Source organism: Opisthocomus hoazin, chromosome 2, assembly GCF_030867145.1.
Source record: "Opisthocomus hoazin isolate bOpiHoa1 chromosome 2, bOpiHoa1.hap1, whole genome shotgun sequence".
Taxonomy (NCBI): Eukaryota; Metazoa; Chordata; class Aves; order Opisthocomiformes; family Opisthocomidae; genus Opisthocomus; species Opisthocomus hoazin.
The window spans coordinates 80,317,256-80,335,211 of record NC_134415.1 but is presented as its reverse complement, the minus strand read 5'-3'; the positions used below and the strand labels follow the sequence as shown (position 1 = coordinate 80,335,211).

Sequence of the window (17,956 nt, the reverse complement as noted above, 5' to 3'; positions counted from 1 at the left end):
TAATGCTATGCTTATGTTAGTTATAGAAAAAAAAAACCATCTCTTGAAGCTTCATCCACAATGTTCTGCTACTACAGTTTAATCATTTTCTGACAAGCCCTTCTAAAAGACCCAGAAGACTCAAGGGAAATCCTAAAGACTTACAAGCATAAAAGCAAATGAAAAAGTGAACGTTCAGTTAGTATTTTATTTGAAAAAAAAATCAAAACAGGAAAATCTAACAAAACTTCAGCTCTTTCAAAGTGCCACAGGAACGAGGATGGTCAGAAAATATATTTGCCCCACCACTCCCGAACGTGCACTAAGTTGGACAGAAACTTCTGCCTCTGCCCCCTCCCAAATCCACAGGCAGCAGTATGATCCCAAGTGATTCACAAACAATAAACAAACCTACGTTTCTGTTGCTATAACATAACATACAATACTCTTTTTTTCCTCTGATGTCATTTTTGTAACATTATTTTGAAATTTGACTACTTTAAAATTTGGTTGCTACAACACATTATAGTCATTAGATGGATTCATTTCCTACTTTCCAACTGGCAAGATTATTTGTTCCAGTTTTATGAAGTTATATTACGGACAAAAGACACATAAAATATACTTAAAATACTAAAAGTGGAAACTCTTTTAATGCCTTCCATTCCTTGAATAAATGTGTACTGGAAGAAGGGCTTCCCCCACAATTATGCTAAAGGTGTCCGTACCCGCAGCTTCCTTGGTTTTTCCCAGCCTTATTTCTGAAAACGGTCTTTTTCCATTATCACTCCTACTGACAGATGACATCTGATTTCTTGCAGAGCCTGTCAATGGCTCCCATACTATCTAAACTCACAAATAATCAGAAAGTGACAAATTCTTCCTGTGGGCAATAAAACATGGAGTATACACCCTCCCCGGTATTTCTGGCTCTAACAACTGGGGATCAAGAACAGATGATAAACTGATGTCTTGGCCCTTTACATTTCAGCTTCACCTCCACAAGGCAACACAGGTTTGGGGAAGACATGTTTTTCCTGTAGATTAATTTTTAATTACTGAAATATGTCATACCAGACAGATTCACATTCAGTAGTCAACTTCTAAAATAATGATCCAAATCTGAACTTCATAATGTAGCATTAACATCACTGAAATCCTCTTAAAATATGCACAAGTATACCTTCATCTTCACAGACAAGATAAACCGAAAAGCAGTTGGGAATCAGAGATAGGGAGGTTACCGGGATAAAAACCTTCCCCTGTATTACCAACATGCACACAGGCTGCACTGATATATCACCGGATCCTTTATTTTCTAGACTACGAAAATACATGAATTTTCATAATATGAAGATGCAGTGGCTCCGTCATATTCATCCTCAAAGCTCAACACTCATTTAACATGAACACAATGCATCTTGGGGGGGGAGGGGGGGGGGGCGGGGATCGCTAACACACACACACGCTAGCACAATCATTTTTCAAATGTGCAAAAGAGAGATGATTTTCCACTTGTGACTACAAAGCTTTGCCTTGTGTATTTGACCTAACAAGTATTCCATTCAGCTCTTAACAACTTGAACTTTCAGCTAAGTTTGATTAAAAGCAGTCTTCCCAAATCATCTAATTACGGTGCTTCTGCTACTGGCTAATTGTTCAGATGACAACCAGACACAAAGCTCACTGGGCACGGACCATTACCCTCAGACTGCCTTCATCAGAACTACGCATTTGCAGGATGGGGCTACACAAGCACGTCCCGTTACAGACCCAGAACTACTCTGCAACTGGAATACAGAATTTTTCTTTCTGTTTTTTTTTTTTTTTTTAAAAGGTGCAATATGTAAGCTATTTCAAGCACCAGTGACAACACATAGATGTATCCACCCTTTGATTATGATTATTTTGTGGGGTGTGCTGAACAGGCGGTTAAAGATAACTGTCATCCCAGCAAGTTTGCACCATGAGTGTGAAGCTCCAGAAAAAAATAATGGAAGTTGTTAGGAGGAATGATTTTGGTTTTTAAAGAGTTCAAACTATAAAATGAATTAATTTTGAGCATATTATGAAGCCAATCAATTCAGATTTATATGACCAAGTAACAAATAATCAAAAAAAAATTACTACTTGAAGAAAGCTCCCTCTAAAGGGAGTACTTTTTGAAATAAATTTGTGGTGGAGGCTTTGGGGTTTGTTTGTTCATGTTTTTTAACTAAAAAATAAAGCTGAATCAGTAGTTCCTAGGTATGACTTCTTTCCCTAGCTGAGAAGAAGAAAAGGGGAACAAAACAAACTAGATGTTTACTACACACTTCCATTCTATTAAGAAACAGAGGATTACCTGTAGGCCTTTCTTCGATTTTCCCCAAAATGGAAGAGCAGCCACGGAGAAGAACCAACTATTACTATTTTAAAGAAAGGAACTGGAGGAACAAGAAAGTAAAATGGGAACAACCACCAACTGTAACTTAAGTGGAAAAGAAACGAGAAAGATGAATGCAAAGGCTGAAGCCCCCGATGCTTCTCTAGGAACAGTTGAGGATTGAAAAAAAGACGACTGCAGCTCACCCGAAGAACCTCCAGCAGGCTGAACAGGTCCTAGAGTTTCTCGGTTAAGTAAGATATTGAGGCAAATTTCTAAGCCCTATCTATCATTATAACTAAAATCTAGCTAGTTCACAGTATGTTTCATAAAAGTTCATGTATAATGAGTCTCACCAGTTTTCCTGTATGATCAGTTTTTCTTTCCTTAAATGAATCCTTCACACAGCAAGAGAGAGAAGAAAACTTAAGCTGAAGTGATCATCAATGCCAGAGAATTGGCAGGGACAATTCAAGGACAGCAAAGCAGCTGCTACAGATTTTAAACTTAATTTTTGTAATAGATCCTATTTTGAAATTCATGGTGTTCCTTTATAGTCTGTCAGGTTTGTCTCTACCAGTAGTTCCTTTAGGGCAAGCACTGCAGACAGTCTGCCTACCCTGAGGGAAACTAAGACACTCAGATGTGGGGTAAAGGAAAGATATTAATAATTTAAGACAATGGTCTGCCACCCCTAGGAGAAAGCAATAGTGTAAGTACGAAAACATCTAACTCCCAAGCCTAGGTTTGTCCTTTGTGAACTTTGTGTTTGCCTGAACAGATTTACAAACCGCTGTAGAGCACACAGTGTTACCCACGACTTTTGGAGGAGTTCTGAAAATGCTCATGGTGACATATTAACGGGGTCTCCTGCCACTGTCAGGGCCTCCAAAATAAGGAGAGAAGTCAACTGGGAGGCAGCATCAACAAAAAAGGCGGCGGAGGGGGGAAATACCTTGAGTAGGGCAGAACACTCTTCGCAAGCTACAAAATATAGCCCTCAGAAAGAGTAAAAGTCCTAGGAAAAGTAATTTTTCCATTATTCTTGTAAGACAAAGAAGTTAACTTATCATAGCCAAATACAAGATTCACTGAGTGAAAACCGCTTCCAGTGACCCAAATGTGAATTCTGATTACTCTTTGACATTGGTTCTCATTTGCACTTTTTAAAGGCATATTTGGTAACCGTCTTCTGGGTTACAGAAAGAATTATTTTGAAACTATTTCCACTTACTCAGTACTCTTTTCCTGTGTAGAGAAAACATTGACATAACAGTCATTCACTGGTACATTAAACTTCGCATTCCATATTCACATGCGTTACGAATCAAGTGTACTTGAAAGCAGGAAAGAACAGATGTGAACTTTAAAAATTACTTTTATTTTAAAAAGGTGCTTAGGCTACCGTGTGCCTAAAGTAAAACCAAGTTTTCTCTAGGTGTGGAATACTTTGTCCCTTCAAGACTGACTGGCACTTAAATCTGTTCATTATACATTCAGTTTCTTTCTTCACATGCTGGAAAACCAAGCTTAAGAAATCCCAAGGTCTTTCATTTAATCAGAATGAATTCTACATTAAATTCTGCTAACATTTCAGACTCATATTCCCTATTAAAAATATGAGAAATTATCAATATCAGGACAGCGAATCAGTTTTCATTGTAAATAATTTTATCAGAAAATCCCAAACACCATCATCACCTACTGAATACACTTCATTCACTAAGACCACCCTACATGCTGAAATAATACATTCCTCATAAGTACACAAGCCTAATTCAACACAGATATTTAAACAAGAATCACTGCAAAAAAAACAATTATTCAAATACAAGAGCATTTAATTTGCCGCCTAGCTTTTGCACACCCATACTGCAGGTTTGCTACTCAACCCTCCTTTGCTTATGGTGGCAAAACATTCAGCAAAAGTGTGTACCGTACAATTAAACATCCTTTGCATAAATTCTTCCACACAAATAATATCAGTGAATGACAATACAATAACTCTGCACCACTGCAGCTGAAAACTAGCTGTTCACTCACTGGTTCAGCCTCTCCCAACATTTGCAGTAAACCCATGCTCATGATGACGGATGTCGTTACTTCTTGAGCTACGGTTTACTAACACAAAAAAAAGGATTGAGGCTTTGAGAATAAAAGCACCAAACTTGAGTAAACACTTTTTTACTCCTTCAGGATGTCTTCATGACTATACTGCAGTTTGCCCACTACAGAGGTGACAAACAGGAAGGCCACAAGTTAAGACTTATCTCACTCTGAATACTATTGTATGTATGTTGGATTCTTTCATCTTAGGTTCCCAAATGTTTTTTTTAATACATATACACACACACGACTGGCTAACGTGCTGTACCTTCAAGAATGAGATTCTCACTGCCAAACATAACAAAAATGTAACATTTTACAAAAACTAAGAAAGTTAAGGCCCTTTAAATGGAAACCGTCAACCTCAAGCCCAAGTGTACAAGTTTTGACGCAACTCCCATCTTCTGGAGTCCACAGACGATCACTTCAAAAGAGCAGTAATAACTGATGGGTATGAGCATTTAAGAATATGAATGTAATGTTGCTGATGGAGGAAACTAAAAGCAACATACACTGGTGAAACTTACACAGGAAGAGAAACAAAAAACATAATTTGGGAGAAAGAACAAACAGCACACATCTATTCATCCCATTCCACCTTACTACAGCATAAAGGACAAGCGTGACCTATAAACCCGGATTCTCTCTTCCCCTTAACTGTAGAAGCCAATATTAAACAGTGGCTAACTGAAAACCACAGTGAAGGCCACAGGTACAAGGAAGAACATGGAAGCAATCAGATACAGAAGGAAGTTTCAGTCCATATATGAACCTACAATGGTTTCATTTCCTCCATGTCTTTTTACCTGCCAAAGTTAACTTTTCTGCTCTCTGTGTGTTCATTCAGCCAAAATCGACACGGAACTGATTTTTGGTGTCTAAGAATGGTTTGCTTGATGGTGTATGGTGACAGAAACCCCTAAGGAGTACCAACATGTGTAAGACACAACGTGATGAAGGTTTTTGAAGTTACTACTCCAGCCTATCAAAACAGACTGAAAGACATCCACAAAACCTAATTTAGCTAAGAGAGACCAGCCTTTCTTGAAAGGGAGAAGTTCTTGATGGGGTGAGTCAAAGCAAGAATTTAACTCCAGTGCTTCACCTGCAGCTCTCCCAAGAGCACCTCTGTTTCCATCAGCTATACAGAATGCTCTGGGAAATAGTCTTGCCAGACAAAGGCAAACTTGCTATAATCGCCAGTATTCCAGTAATTTTGCAAATTATATCAAACATATCCAGCAGGAAAAACATTTCTGTGTTTCTGACATCACTACTAAGACATTCTGCAGCACTGCCCTGCATGCTAGCTTTGGTGACCTGCGCTTCCAGAAGTCCAACAGATCTCTGCGGTAAGCATAGAAAACGACACAACTGCTACCTCATTGCTAACCTCACAGGCATTCTGACCACAATTATAAAAATCACATCCTCTCTACCACAAAAATATTTTTTACAAGTGTTACAGCAGGCTGAAAAAAACAATAAAATCTAGTGAACGCAAATGTGTTTTAACTTCTGATCTAGCAATAGCAGGAGAGGGACTTTATGACCCTAAGGTCCATTACAGATTGAGCAATTCAGCAAAACTTAAAAGACTGCAGTAAGTTTTAGCTCTAGAAGCTGTAAAATGACTCTGCTTGTCACTGAGTATCCAGCTGCTGCCTGTTTTCAGAGAAAGTTACCTCACTAGCCACTGACAAGTAAATAGACACTTTCAGGTTCTAGCCCAGGAAAAAAAAAAAATTTGAAACAAGTTGCTAAAAAGCTACTGGTAGTCAATCACAGCACTTACAACTACAAGAAAAGTATAGTTTTAAGGTCACCATTCTGTTAAGACAAAACATAAATTGGCCATAACAATTCCATCAACACCAGGTTGGAACAAATCCCTAGGTCTATGCTGAAATCAGTCACCCACATAGGAGGGCAAATGCACGCTGCATCTGAAGTTACAAGATATGTGTTACTGAACTAAGCTATTTCAAGCTGACAGAGAACAGAACCATCAGGAAACCAATGTTATTGGACATTTTTACAGAAAAGCGTGTAATCTTGAAGCTCCTCTGGATTGCATTTTATGTTTGGTGCTTAAAATGGCTAGAGAGCTACATGGAGCGGGCTGCAACAGAATCAAACCTAGTCTATCCAGGCTTTTTATTTCTGTAATAATCCAGGAAAACTGTAACTAAGTCTACTTAAGCATTTATCACCAACAAACAATTCTGACAGAACTAAAATATAATCATTCCTCCCACATGCTAATGACAGAATGGCTAGAGCTAAATGGCATCCCATAATAATTTTACGTGTATGAAGTGTTCCATTTCATTTAGTGATATTATAAAAGTGATGCATTGGCCATAATGTTTACTGTTTACAATCTGCAGCAAGCTATACCCTTCTCAAGGGAGATTAAACAATCAAGAAAATGTTCTTCACACTACGTATTTGAGAAAAGTAGATCGCTGTGCCAATTACAGATTCCTTCCTATATTAAGAAGGATGTATTCTAGCCTAGAAAGGAAGAGGAAAGAGAAGAAAGGAGATTGGAGATTTGTTTGCTTCCCAACTGAAAATGGGGTCACAGGTTCACATGTCAAAAAAATTTTCCTTTAGTCCAACAAAGCCTGAAGAGCAAAAAAATTCAAATGTTAGTTTTGAGTAGCTGCTCAAAACACTTCATTAAGTAAACTGAAAGCTCTGAAGAACCACACAGTGACTCACAGGACTACAAATTGAAAAATCCAGAAGTAGTCAGATTTCCAGAGTACTCATTAGAGGTAAATATTTTAATGATAGCATTGATTTAAAGTATTCTTTATTAATATTGCTTATGCACCATTTTCCACTCACAGATCAGAGTGATCGATACAGGCTGTAATGAATCAAGCGTAACACCTCCAGAAAACAGATGCTACATTATTCATTTTACAGATAAGTAAATGCAAGTATGAAAAATTAAGTGACTTGACCTAGTCAGAGAGCCAAAAGCACAGCTGTGAATATAATCCAGACACCCCAGCTTCCAATGATCTGTTAACCATTAGACATTAGCCTTTCTGCAACAAAATGTAACCTTTCCCTCACATGCTGCCCTCTTTCTAACAAGTCTGGCAAAGCTAGTACTGAGGACGTTCACTTCATGCGGCTGACTTTTAAGAAACCAAAAACTTAAAAATAAAATTGAAAAAAAAAAAAAAAAGATAAACCCGACTTTACTGCACGGATTACAGAACTCCCAAACCCCTCACCGTCAGGCTCAGTTACCCGCCTCAGCCCTCCCAAGAGCAGAGTCAGCAATAGCTCACAGATTTAGAGCTGCTGGCCGGGCACAGGCTTGGTAGGCGGTATCAGGGTCGCACATTATCCCAGAAGAACACCTGCTGCAGCCCTGATTCATGGCAGGCACTTACACCCAGGAGCTGCCGCCGCCGCATCCAAACGAGAGGAAGAAACAGACGGGATCATCTGAGAAACGTATACTGCCCCAACAGCTGCTCCTCCACGTGCCCCGTCTCACGCAGACGGCGTCTAAGCTGCCTTCTTTAAGGCTTTCAGCGCAGGCTCATGCGTTGCAGCAGCCTAGTGACCCAAAGCTCGGCAAAAGGTTAAAAATGCTCATCAGTACTCTTGTTACCTTAAAGGCTCTCCCTGCGGTGGCAATCACGTCTTACGCTGTCTCAGCTCGGAACCTATTCTGCACAGATAAAGCAGAGGGTTTTCTACCAATGCTTAAGAAACCCCTAATGGTCTGAGGAAGACTTCAAAGGCCAGCAAAGCATTTAGACAGGAAGGGAGGGCAGGCACAAAAACACTGATGACAAAATGTCACCAGTCAAAGGAGGTTAAAGAAAACGAATATCGCTTAAAGATGACAGCAAGCAATCATAATTTGATTGTCACCACTTATAACCTCAAAAACAAATGAGTAAAAACTTGAGAAAGAGCATGTGCAATTAATCAATTTTACTGCACAGATTTTTCAGATGTTCCCACAAATAGAAAAGTCTCTAAGTGTTGGAGTACTTAATAGACATGTACAGTATTTCTGCACTCACAGTCTGAAAGATTAGAGTTGCAGAACATATCAATCACTTAAGTTTTTCAAAAAAAATCACCAAAGAACGTATTTTAGATACCCATGCTTTATAACATCTGCCTGAACACACAACACGAAGTCTATGCTACTTTAGAAGCACAGGTAATGAGTCAGAGATTTAAAACATGTATCTAGTATTGAAAAATAAAGACATGTTTCCTAAACTGCTGTGGTAAGTCAGAGCATAGATCCCAGAGCCATAACTAAAATCAATCACATTTACAGTCAAACATATAGCAGTCAAATTTCAGAATGAGATTATTGAGATTATTACGAAACACCAAGGTCAAAACTCACCTTGTTGCAAAATCACAGCATAAAACAAGGTGAGGTACAATTTGTGCATTGCTACAGGTGTACTAAAACTTGTCAGCAGGAAATTAACTCTTCTTATAATACAAAGGTCAAGGCCATTGGAAATACGTCTGCAGCGAAGCCAAATAAGAACATCCACAATAAGCGCACACAGTTTCGGTTTTATGTGAGCAAATGCTGACTTTTTTTCCACCATGACACATCAGGTTAGTAGTGTACTCTGAAACATATACGAATTTAAAAAAAGAACGGGTTCAATCCTGCGGACCCTCCGCATGATTATATTCCTACCAGTGTTCCACAAGCCACAGGCTTACAGAATTCAGCCCAAAGCAGCCCACTTAAAACAACAGAACAACCCCATACACATCACGACTTCACCACGAAATCACCAACCACGCCCCAAAATTCTGTATTTCAACCCAATTCACAAGTAAACCAGCAACTACTACACACTGAACAGACTCTCTAAAGCTAACGCTGAAGTCCCACTTTAGCACTGTGGGTCTCTACGGTACTTCTACGACTGCAGTGGAGGCTTAAGAGCCCAAATACATTGTACTTTGGTCCTCCTATTCCCTCCAATCCAGTCCATCAACCAACCTTAAAGTTGGATGCAAAAGCAGAAAAACATTTTCTTCTTGTCCCTCCTCTTAAAAAAGAAAAATAAAAGTCTTTGCTAAGCTTATCATAAGCTTAGCATAAGTCTTATCATAAGTCTTTGCTAAGCTTATCATAATATCACAACCTGCATTTATAAACAGTTCAACAAAATCCCCTCCACCAGCATTTTCTGAAGTCAGGTATTCTCCATTTTTATTAACAAGCTGATTTGTTTCTTCCAGAAAAGTCTACTTAAAGCCAACATCTAACTCCCCCTTCCCCAAAACAACGTTTCTTTAAAAATCTGTGTTTGTCCCCTGTACTCCTTTTGTTCACTCAAGACAACCTGATTTAGAGACAGACAGCCTGAAAAACAAATCTTGTTTTTAGATCACTACACCATAATTGTGGAGTTGCCAAGGACCACTACACAGCTACAATTTTTATTCTTTAAAACAAAAGCAGAATATTTGTTTTGAACAAATGCTAATTTGTTTTACCCCTTTTCAAAAATGCTCTGCCTGTTAAACTTGGGTTCTATTAACATTGCTGTATTTGCAGTTAAAGCAAACACAGTTCTATCACACAAAAACTACCCAAAAAAACAAAACCCAGCCCAAAATCCAAACCCACAACCCAGTGCCCTTGGAGAATTGCACTTTTTTTTCTTTAATTCTGCTAAGCCTCCGGCATTTTGCTGTTTAGAAAAACGCTGCCAATCAGTTCTCGTTTTACAGTCAAAGAAAACACCGCCCAGCAACCCGAACTGCTTCTTCTTGGCAGGACTGCAAGTCTTCCAGCAGTTTGCCTTAAAACCGAAAGAGTGGCTAATCAGCTTAGCACCCCTAAAAACCTCCTCAACGTCCAAAAACTCCCAGCTGGATATTCCAAACCAGACAACGCTTTCTAAAGCTCTTAGTAACCAAGCGCACAGTTCACAGCAGCGTCGTTCTGAGCTTTGGGCTCCTCCGTTTTTCCCACCGCTTTCCTCGCGATACGGCCCCTAACGTTAAAAAACGCGTCGCTGCCAGGGAGGCGGACACACTTCTTCCGTCACCGAGGGATTTCTGGCGCGGGGAAGCTCACCCGCAACAAGTCACATCCATCCGAGGGACGGCGGCGGGGCGAGCCGGTCGGGGGTGTAGGGGGGGACGCAGACCTCCGACTCGGGGTGGGGGGCTGACCGCCCATGCCCTCCCCTCCCGGCGCCGAAAGGAGCCCGGAACCTCCCGCGGGGCCCAGGGCTGCTTCCCCGCGGCGGGCCGGGCACTTACCGGGCGGTGTCGAGCAGCGGGTGCTTGGTGCCCACCAGCTTGCGGACCTGCATGGCGATGTTGCTGAGCTCGTCGCTCAGCAGGCACCGCAGGCTCATGAAGGACGTCGGGTACCCCACGATCTTCTCGGCCTCCGACACCACCTGGCTCCAGGGCGGCCCGCCCGACGCCAGGCCCCGCAGGCCGCCGGCGCCGCGGCCCCCGCGCCGCAGCAAGGCGCCCCACATCACACACCCCCCCCGCCCCGCCGGCGCCGGTTCCTCTCTCCCGTTACTCGCCCCGGCGGGGCCCTGCCTCGCTCGCTGCGGCCGCAGGACCCCTCCGCACCCCGCCGTCGGCGGCCGGCTCAGCCCCGGGCGGCGGGACCCAGCGGCGGCCGCGCTGCCTGGCCGCGTCCCCTCCGGCGGCGCGGCGGCAGCCGGAGACGGCTCATTGTGCCCTGGGGGCAGCCATCTTGGTCGTCGCAAAACACGCCGGGCCGTAAAGCGACGAGCGGCAAGGCTCGCCCTTCCTCCTCCCGCCCGGCCTCCTCGCCTGACGGCTGTGGCGGGTGGGAGGCGGGTGGCGGTGCGGGAGGTGAGGGGTCCTGGGCGCGGGAGGGCGGCTCCTGGGGAAGGGGTATGTCTCCCCTTTTCCCCCACCCTTACCGCTTACACTGGGTAAAAAGGGCTGCCGCCTCTCGTCCCCGCTCCGCTTGCCGCCTCCCGGTGCGGCCGTGGCGGAGGGCCCCGCGGGAGGCGGAGCGCTCCCCGCGCCGGGCCGGGGCTCTTTGCTGGCGGAGGGTGCCCCGCAGCGCACCTGTATGCTCTGCCTGCTCCCGGGGACGCGGGCGGAGACCGACGGGGAAGAGAGTTAAAGTTCCCACGTAAAGCGTTGGGCGTGTGGTCTGTAGCTATGCAGTCGTGTTGTCTGTTTTCATCACTGCAGCGCGTGGGCATTCTGTTTTTGTCATTTCCTGTTGTTGTTGAGGACGTGGCACCAGCAGGCCTTATTTACTGTGTGCTCTGCCTTTCCTTGTAGGTTTGTCATACGATGCTCCGTGCCAGTGCAGCTGAGGCGTTTATGAACAGCCTCCTCGTGAGCTGAAGCAAACAGTTGACGTCAGAAATGACAACTGGTTTTGGGTGCCCCGCTGAAGACTTCTGGGTCCTGCTTTTCTACAGTGTGGTCTACTGTATATCATGCAGTCTTTTGTTTATTCTGAGCGTAGCCAGTGCTGATGCCTCTTTGCAGCTACATGAACCCAAAGCTTTTGTGAATTCAGAGAATGGATTTTCTGTACCCCAGAGGAGGAAAATTCACTAACCATCTTCGGAAGTTGGATTTAAGTGACTTCCTCAATTCCACAAATATTTCTGCAAGAGTATGATCTGTTCTGTCTTTACATTCCTTTGCATCCATTCCTCCTATAACTTCCAGGCTTTGTTGCAACAAATCAGCCAGAGTTCTGATGAGAAAACAGTCCCATTGACTACATTCACGTGAAAAATGAGAGTGTTACGGTTCTTATCTTTAGAAGTACTAGATACAGGTCGCTTTATTTTATTTGCATAATTCCACATGATTAAAAAGAGTTACATTGAAGGATGTTGTAAAAGAATGTTGTAAAAGAAGGTGTAGATGATATATAGAAAACAATTCCATCACAAAGAAAGATGAAGTGCAGTCCAGGAAAGCACAAATAATTATTGAAGTCATAAGGGGGAAGCTGCTAAAAAGGAACACACTTACCTCTTTCCAGTGACAATGACAAGGTCTTTATTGTTCTTAGGCCTGAGACAACTCAAAATGGGGACCAAAACAGTAAAAGTTACTGTTCTAAGGAAAGGGGTTTGACTGTGGACTCAGGAACGGCTGAACATGCCTGTGGCATCTCGTAAGCGACCTCTCAAAAACTGGAGCGGGGAAAAACTAGAATGGAGAGAACCTGCAAAAACTGGAAAGATGACAGGAGAATTCTGGTGTCAAATCTTTGCTTTCTATGCTGTCTGTCTCTGAGAGTAAAGCTTTGCTTTGAAGGAGCTACCATTGAGTAAGTTCAGTTAGGCAGTGTCACAGGACAAACTGTTGCTAGATAGGGAGTTTCAGTTCATAAACACAGTCTAAAAATGACAGAATGCAATGGCATGTTTCTGTGCAGAAAGACTAAGTTAATGAAAATTGCCAGAGGGATGCACTGAAGAGGAGCTACCAAAGCACCTCTTCCTGTAACGGTGACAAGTCCCTTGATTCATTTCCTGAGCCATATCCAGTCTTGCACTTAATGTGGTGTTTTGTGAAAAACTAACATGATTATGCAATTAAAGTCTCCTTAAAATAATGCATATAAACTGAGAAGAAGTAGGGTTCTATGGGCAGTAAACCTACCATGTCCTAATGTGTGAGACTTCAGCTTTTCAAAATCACTATTCTTTGTGTTACAGTTTAAGAAACTAACACCTCTGCCCCCTTTATGTAGAATTCTGCTAAGCGCAAATAGAACTAGGGCAAGACCCTTGATATCCAGAAAGCCGCACACGGCCACTAGAGCTTACTCAGGATTCTTCAAATGCAGCAGTCGCTGGAGAAATAAAGCATACATTTTGTCAGTGAGTTTCACAGCTTTTTTTTTGATCATAGAGACGCTTTGAAAAAATTGTAATACCCAAGGACCCTCTGTCTCTCACTCTTAGCCCAATGCCTTCATTCCTTTCCCTACTCTTACCAATCTAACAGTCTTACTTCAGTAGTCCATTTTTGAGTACTGGTCCAAGTTCATGGTTTCTTTATCTTAACCTCCTCACTGCTTGGCTTCAGTCCCACACACCATCCTTACCAGCTACTGTTTTTTCGTTCTTGTCACAGCCTCCTCATCTTTTTCTCATTAAGTTCCAGTCATCCTCTTGTCTGCACAGCCTGCATCCTAATCACGAACTCTTGTTTTCATACACGTTTATGGGTGGGGCTGTGGGGACCAACAGCAGAACCCTGTCTCAGTTCTTGCACTCACCTCCGCAAAGGCCTCTGTTGCTAGGAAAAGCCATTGCTGGAAAGTCTTGCTCATCCCCAGTAAACCTACAGCAGATGTCCATTATTGTTGGACTTTTCAGATAGTAGAATGTAGAAAGACCATTCTGACCAGAGGTCTATATTTATGTTTTTTAATGGAGACAGTCAGAGACATTCCCCACACCTCAAATCCTTGGCAATCCAATTTTAGAGCCTGGAGATCGGAGAGTTTCTCTGTCACACAGTCCAACAATGTTTTTTAACACAAGCAAAATGTATTTTTTGCCAACCTCATTTTGCAAACTGACTGAACTATTTTAAAAATCAGCTTCGGGCTCACACACCAATCGCAGAAAAAATCATTACAAATTAGTTATTATTTGACAGTTAGAAGTATCACAAGCCAGGGTCTTATCATGGGTAATGATGGACCAACTTGCCCATAGTCATTGCTCCTTGGGCTGCCTGAAACATAGAGTTTCTCAGTTTTTCCCCCCAAAAAACTGTCAGAAGCAAAAGTATGAGGTACTGACCATATTTTAAGTTGTGGACAAAACAGCTTGCTTTTTTTTTTTTTTTTGGCTCATTTCACCACAGGATTCAAGAGAAAAACCCACACTATTTCAAGAGTTTCAGTGACTGTACAATAGATGTGTCTGTTTCTTTAGAGTCTTAAGTGAACAAGAAAAATGAAACTGTTTTTTTCTCTATCTGTTGACTTTGTTAAGCCTCCCCAGGAGGAGAAAGAAGCCACTGCAGGGGGCCAGTATCAAAGATGAAGAACAAAGATGAAAGGTGAAGAGACACTTCTGTTTACATCAGCATGCTCTGGACTGATGTGCCAGAGAATACATCAAAGCCACCACTAACACCAGCTCTGGAGATCTTTTCTAACAAATGAAATGTGGAAATATTTTCCTGTCTACCTTCTAAAGTAAAGCAATTGTAAAGCACTCTCATTTGATTGGGAGCATTTGACCTTTCAATCTTTCAGTCACTTTGGCCTTATCCAAAACAAATTATGTCGATAGGAGAATGAGGCTAGCAATGTTAGTATATTATACTAACTATAGCCTGCCTATATAACCTGATCTTCTTCTAGATGTTGCTTAATTTTTTAATATGTTAAAGCTTAGGTGCACTCTAAGGCTGTTTACAAAAATGAAAGCTAACAGAAATATGTCTGTTCCTTCCAAAGCATCCGGGTAGTTGTTCCCCTCCCATACATACAGAGAATTGATTTACTCCATAAAATCCTGGGGAAGCAGACAGGTATGATCATTTCCATTTTGGAAGTCAGGAGATTTAACAGAGAGGTTGTGTGATTTGTCCAAGGCTTTGCAAAACCCCTAAGGCAAACTGAGGAAAGAATCCACTTCTCTTGACCTCATTGTCTGTGTCTTGTCTACAAGGTTGCCAGTCTTCCTACTAGCTGACAGACTGCCGAGAAGGATGAAGGCCTTATTGATCCTGTAGTTAGATGCTGAAATAACAGCATCGTTTAGCATCAGTTGATTTCTTTAGGAGTCACGTCCCTTGGACAGAATTTGGCACTAGAAGGTATTAATTTTTAAGCCTAAATACACCTACTGAGATGCCAATATCAGAACATGATGTGTTGCTGGTTAATAAATGGTAATAAATGCATAATTTTATTTTATTTAACAAATCAGTAAATATAGCTGTAATATATAGGGATCCTTTGTATGAGTAGGTGTACGTTACCCTTTTCACCCTGCACACAAAACACAGTGGTACAGTAGCTCATCGGTGCACGGCACAGATGAGAAGCCAAAGCTCCTGGTAGCTCTCTGCAGCGCTGCACAGGCAGTGGGATGTGCCCTTCCTGTGCCGCACGCTCGCAGAACACAGCTCCCTTCTCACTGGCTCGCCAGCCAGCACTGCAAAGAAAACAAAATCAATTGAAATCCCTCTATTTCAGCAAGCTGAGTAGGAACAGGAGCAGACAAGTGTGTGGCTGATAACGCCCCTCCTTCGCAGAGTCACTGTTTTTTCACCTTCCAACCCAATTTCAATTGTAAGACAGCCTCTTAGGCCGTCTCCTCTGACGGGCAGTGCTCCACTCAGGGGAATTTGGACAGAGACTCTCAGAACAGCAATGTTTTGGAGCCGAGTAATCTACAGAAGAAGGAGGAGGAAGATAAGCACAATGTTAGTTCTGGTCATATGCAATTGAAGCTGACAAAGCATCCATCATCCTGTACAATATTAGCCTTTAAATATTCAGCTTTATCAGTTCCCCCATTCCTAATCCATCATTAACCACCCCATGAAGCCTCAGCTGATTAGCCCCACCTCTGCAGCTTGGCAACCCATTAACTATTTATTATTTGTATTTAATTGAACTGTAGTAGCAGAGGAAAACTCCAAGCAGACACATTTCAAAACTGGAACAAAGGAGATGGTCCCTTGCCTAAGGAGTTCATGGTCTGGGCAAGAGTGAAATGTAGCAAAGAGGAAATGACAGCCATGCTGAACAAAGGCTTACTCACATGCCCTCTGTTAAACTCCCTGCTCCACAAACCTATAGATTTTCTATGGATTTTTTTTCCAGTGAATTCCATCTCAGCATCCCTGAAAATCGCAGAAGATGATGTGATTTGGGAGGGTCCAGCAGAAAAAAATGGGATTTTGTATGTTAGGTGAAAAAATAGATTGAAAAACTCTACCTGAATTATTCCACAATTACTAGGTGGTGATACAACCCAGGGATTAAAGTCATAGTATAGTAGGAAACTGGCAAACATATACAACATACACATTTTATATGGATTTAAATAAATGGAAGCATTTCTCTGTGGAAATGCTTATTTCTCAGGGACTAAATATATGTAATTTATAAAGTGTTATTTGTATTTTGCTGCTTGCTATTCACACACATAATCAAAACATAGATACAATACTAAATGTTCTTTCTGCTAGTGATTCTGGGTTTGAGGGGAGAAGATATGTACACCTTTTTCTGTCTTTATTATTTTTACTTGGATGGGAAGCTATGTTTTCTCCACCAAGGCTGGCTGCACATTTCCTCTGAAGTAAACTTTACGGAAGTCACCAGTGCCTTTGTTACCTTCACCTGGGTTTCTGTACCTTTCTATTTATGAGTCCACTTTGAAGCGTGCCTGAATGATCCAGTTCCCAAGAAAGCCACTGCCCACTCCCTGAGCAGTGCTGCACAGCATGAGCACGCCACACCGGAGACTCGGCACTGGCTTGCTGTTTGCTGATCAACTTTAAGCCCAGAGCACTTGAGGAAATTATTTTCTACGGGGCTTCTCTCCCTCTGTGCCCACTCGCTGCCTCGCTACCAGGTGGAGAGTAATGTCTGTCTGGGAACCAAGCCTCAGTATATGAAAGTCAGCCTGGCTGATAAAGAAAATGGTTTTAAAATTTGAGTTAGAAAACTCAAGTTAAACAAAATCATGTGATTCCATCCTTGTAATTCTGTGTCTGAACAAAATAATGTATTTTAAGTAGTGCTGACTAAATGGCTTTGGGGAAATAAAAACAAAAACAACAAAGGTATTCTTCTATACTATACTGCACTATCTATATGCTTTCCCTGGTCTAGGTAAACCCTTCTGTTCAATATAGGTGTTTTTCAGTACAATTCAGTACAATTTCCTCTGCTTTTGAATGTATCCTGATGCCAATCCATTGGAGACAAAGAGTGATGACTGTCAGGGTATAAGGGCCATGCATTTATTTTTACCTAGTACTTGACTTACTTGCATCTGTTCTCCTTTTAATCCCTGTAATTAAAATGCCTGCCTGCCACTTCAGTACATGCTCTAAAATGGTAAAAATTTGAACATTATAGCAGTCATAGTTACTGCTGCTGTACAAGAGGAAGAACAATTGATCTAGGCCAACACAGTTAAGTAAGCTATAGAAGGGAAACCATAAGCTATTAATGCAAAGTAGAATATAGGAGTATTGAGTGAGATGAAAGGAGCATCTAAGGTAATATATCTTGTCTCTGATAAGAGCCAGTATGAAATGCTTAAGGGAAGAGAATGAGAAAATGAGCAAGTAGAGAGAAGTATGTCCTGTGGCATGTCCGCCCAGCTTCCACCTGACTGCACTTCAGAGACTTCTTGAGCCAGATGCTCTATCAAGTCTATCATGTTTAATAAACCAAAATGGATCTATTTTCCAGAACTTCTAAGCCTCGCTCTTCTAATGCCCAAACTAGTCTATAGA

At 41.9% G+C, this 17,956-nt stretch overlaps 1 protein-coding gene across 7 annotated transcripts in view; it reads right to left on the bottom strand.

Moving 5' to 3' along the window:
• The window catches only part of PDSS2 (decaprenyl diphosphate synthase subunit 2), a 121,781-nt gene extending 110,810 nt beyond the window's left edge, over nt 1-10,971 (bottom strand). For 6 of the 7 annotated variants that reach the window (XR_012763198.1, XM_075414282.1, XM_075414284.1 and 3 more), the window contains exon 1: nt 10,745-10,971. Coding sequence is in view for 5 of the 7 variants with exons in the window: in XM_075414282.1 (XP_075270397.1) it covers nt 10,745-10,971 (227 nt within the window). In the remaining 2 variants the exon portion in view is untranslated. The remainder of the gene's footprint in view (nt 1-10,744) is intronic. The other variant, XM_075414287.1, reaches the window with a different exon arrangement.
• Between the last annotated feature and the right edge of the window lie 6,985 nt (nt 10,972-17,956).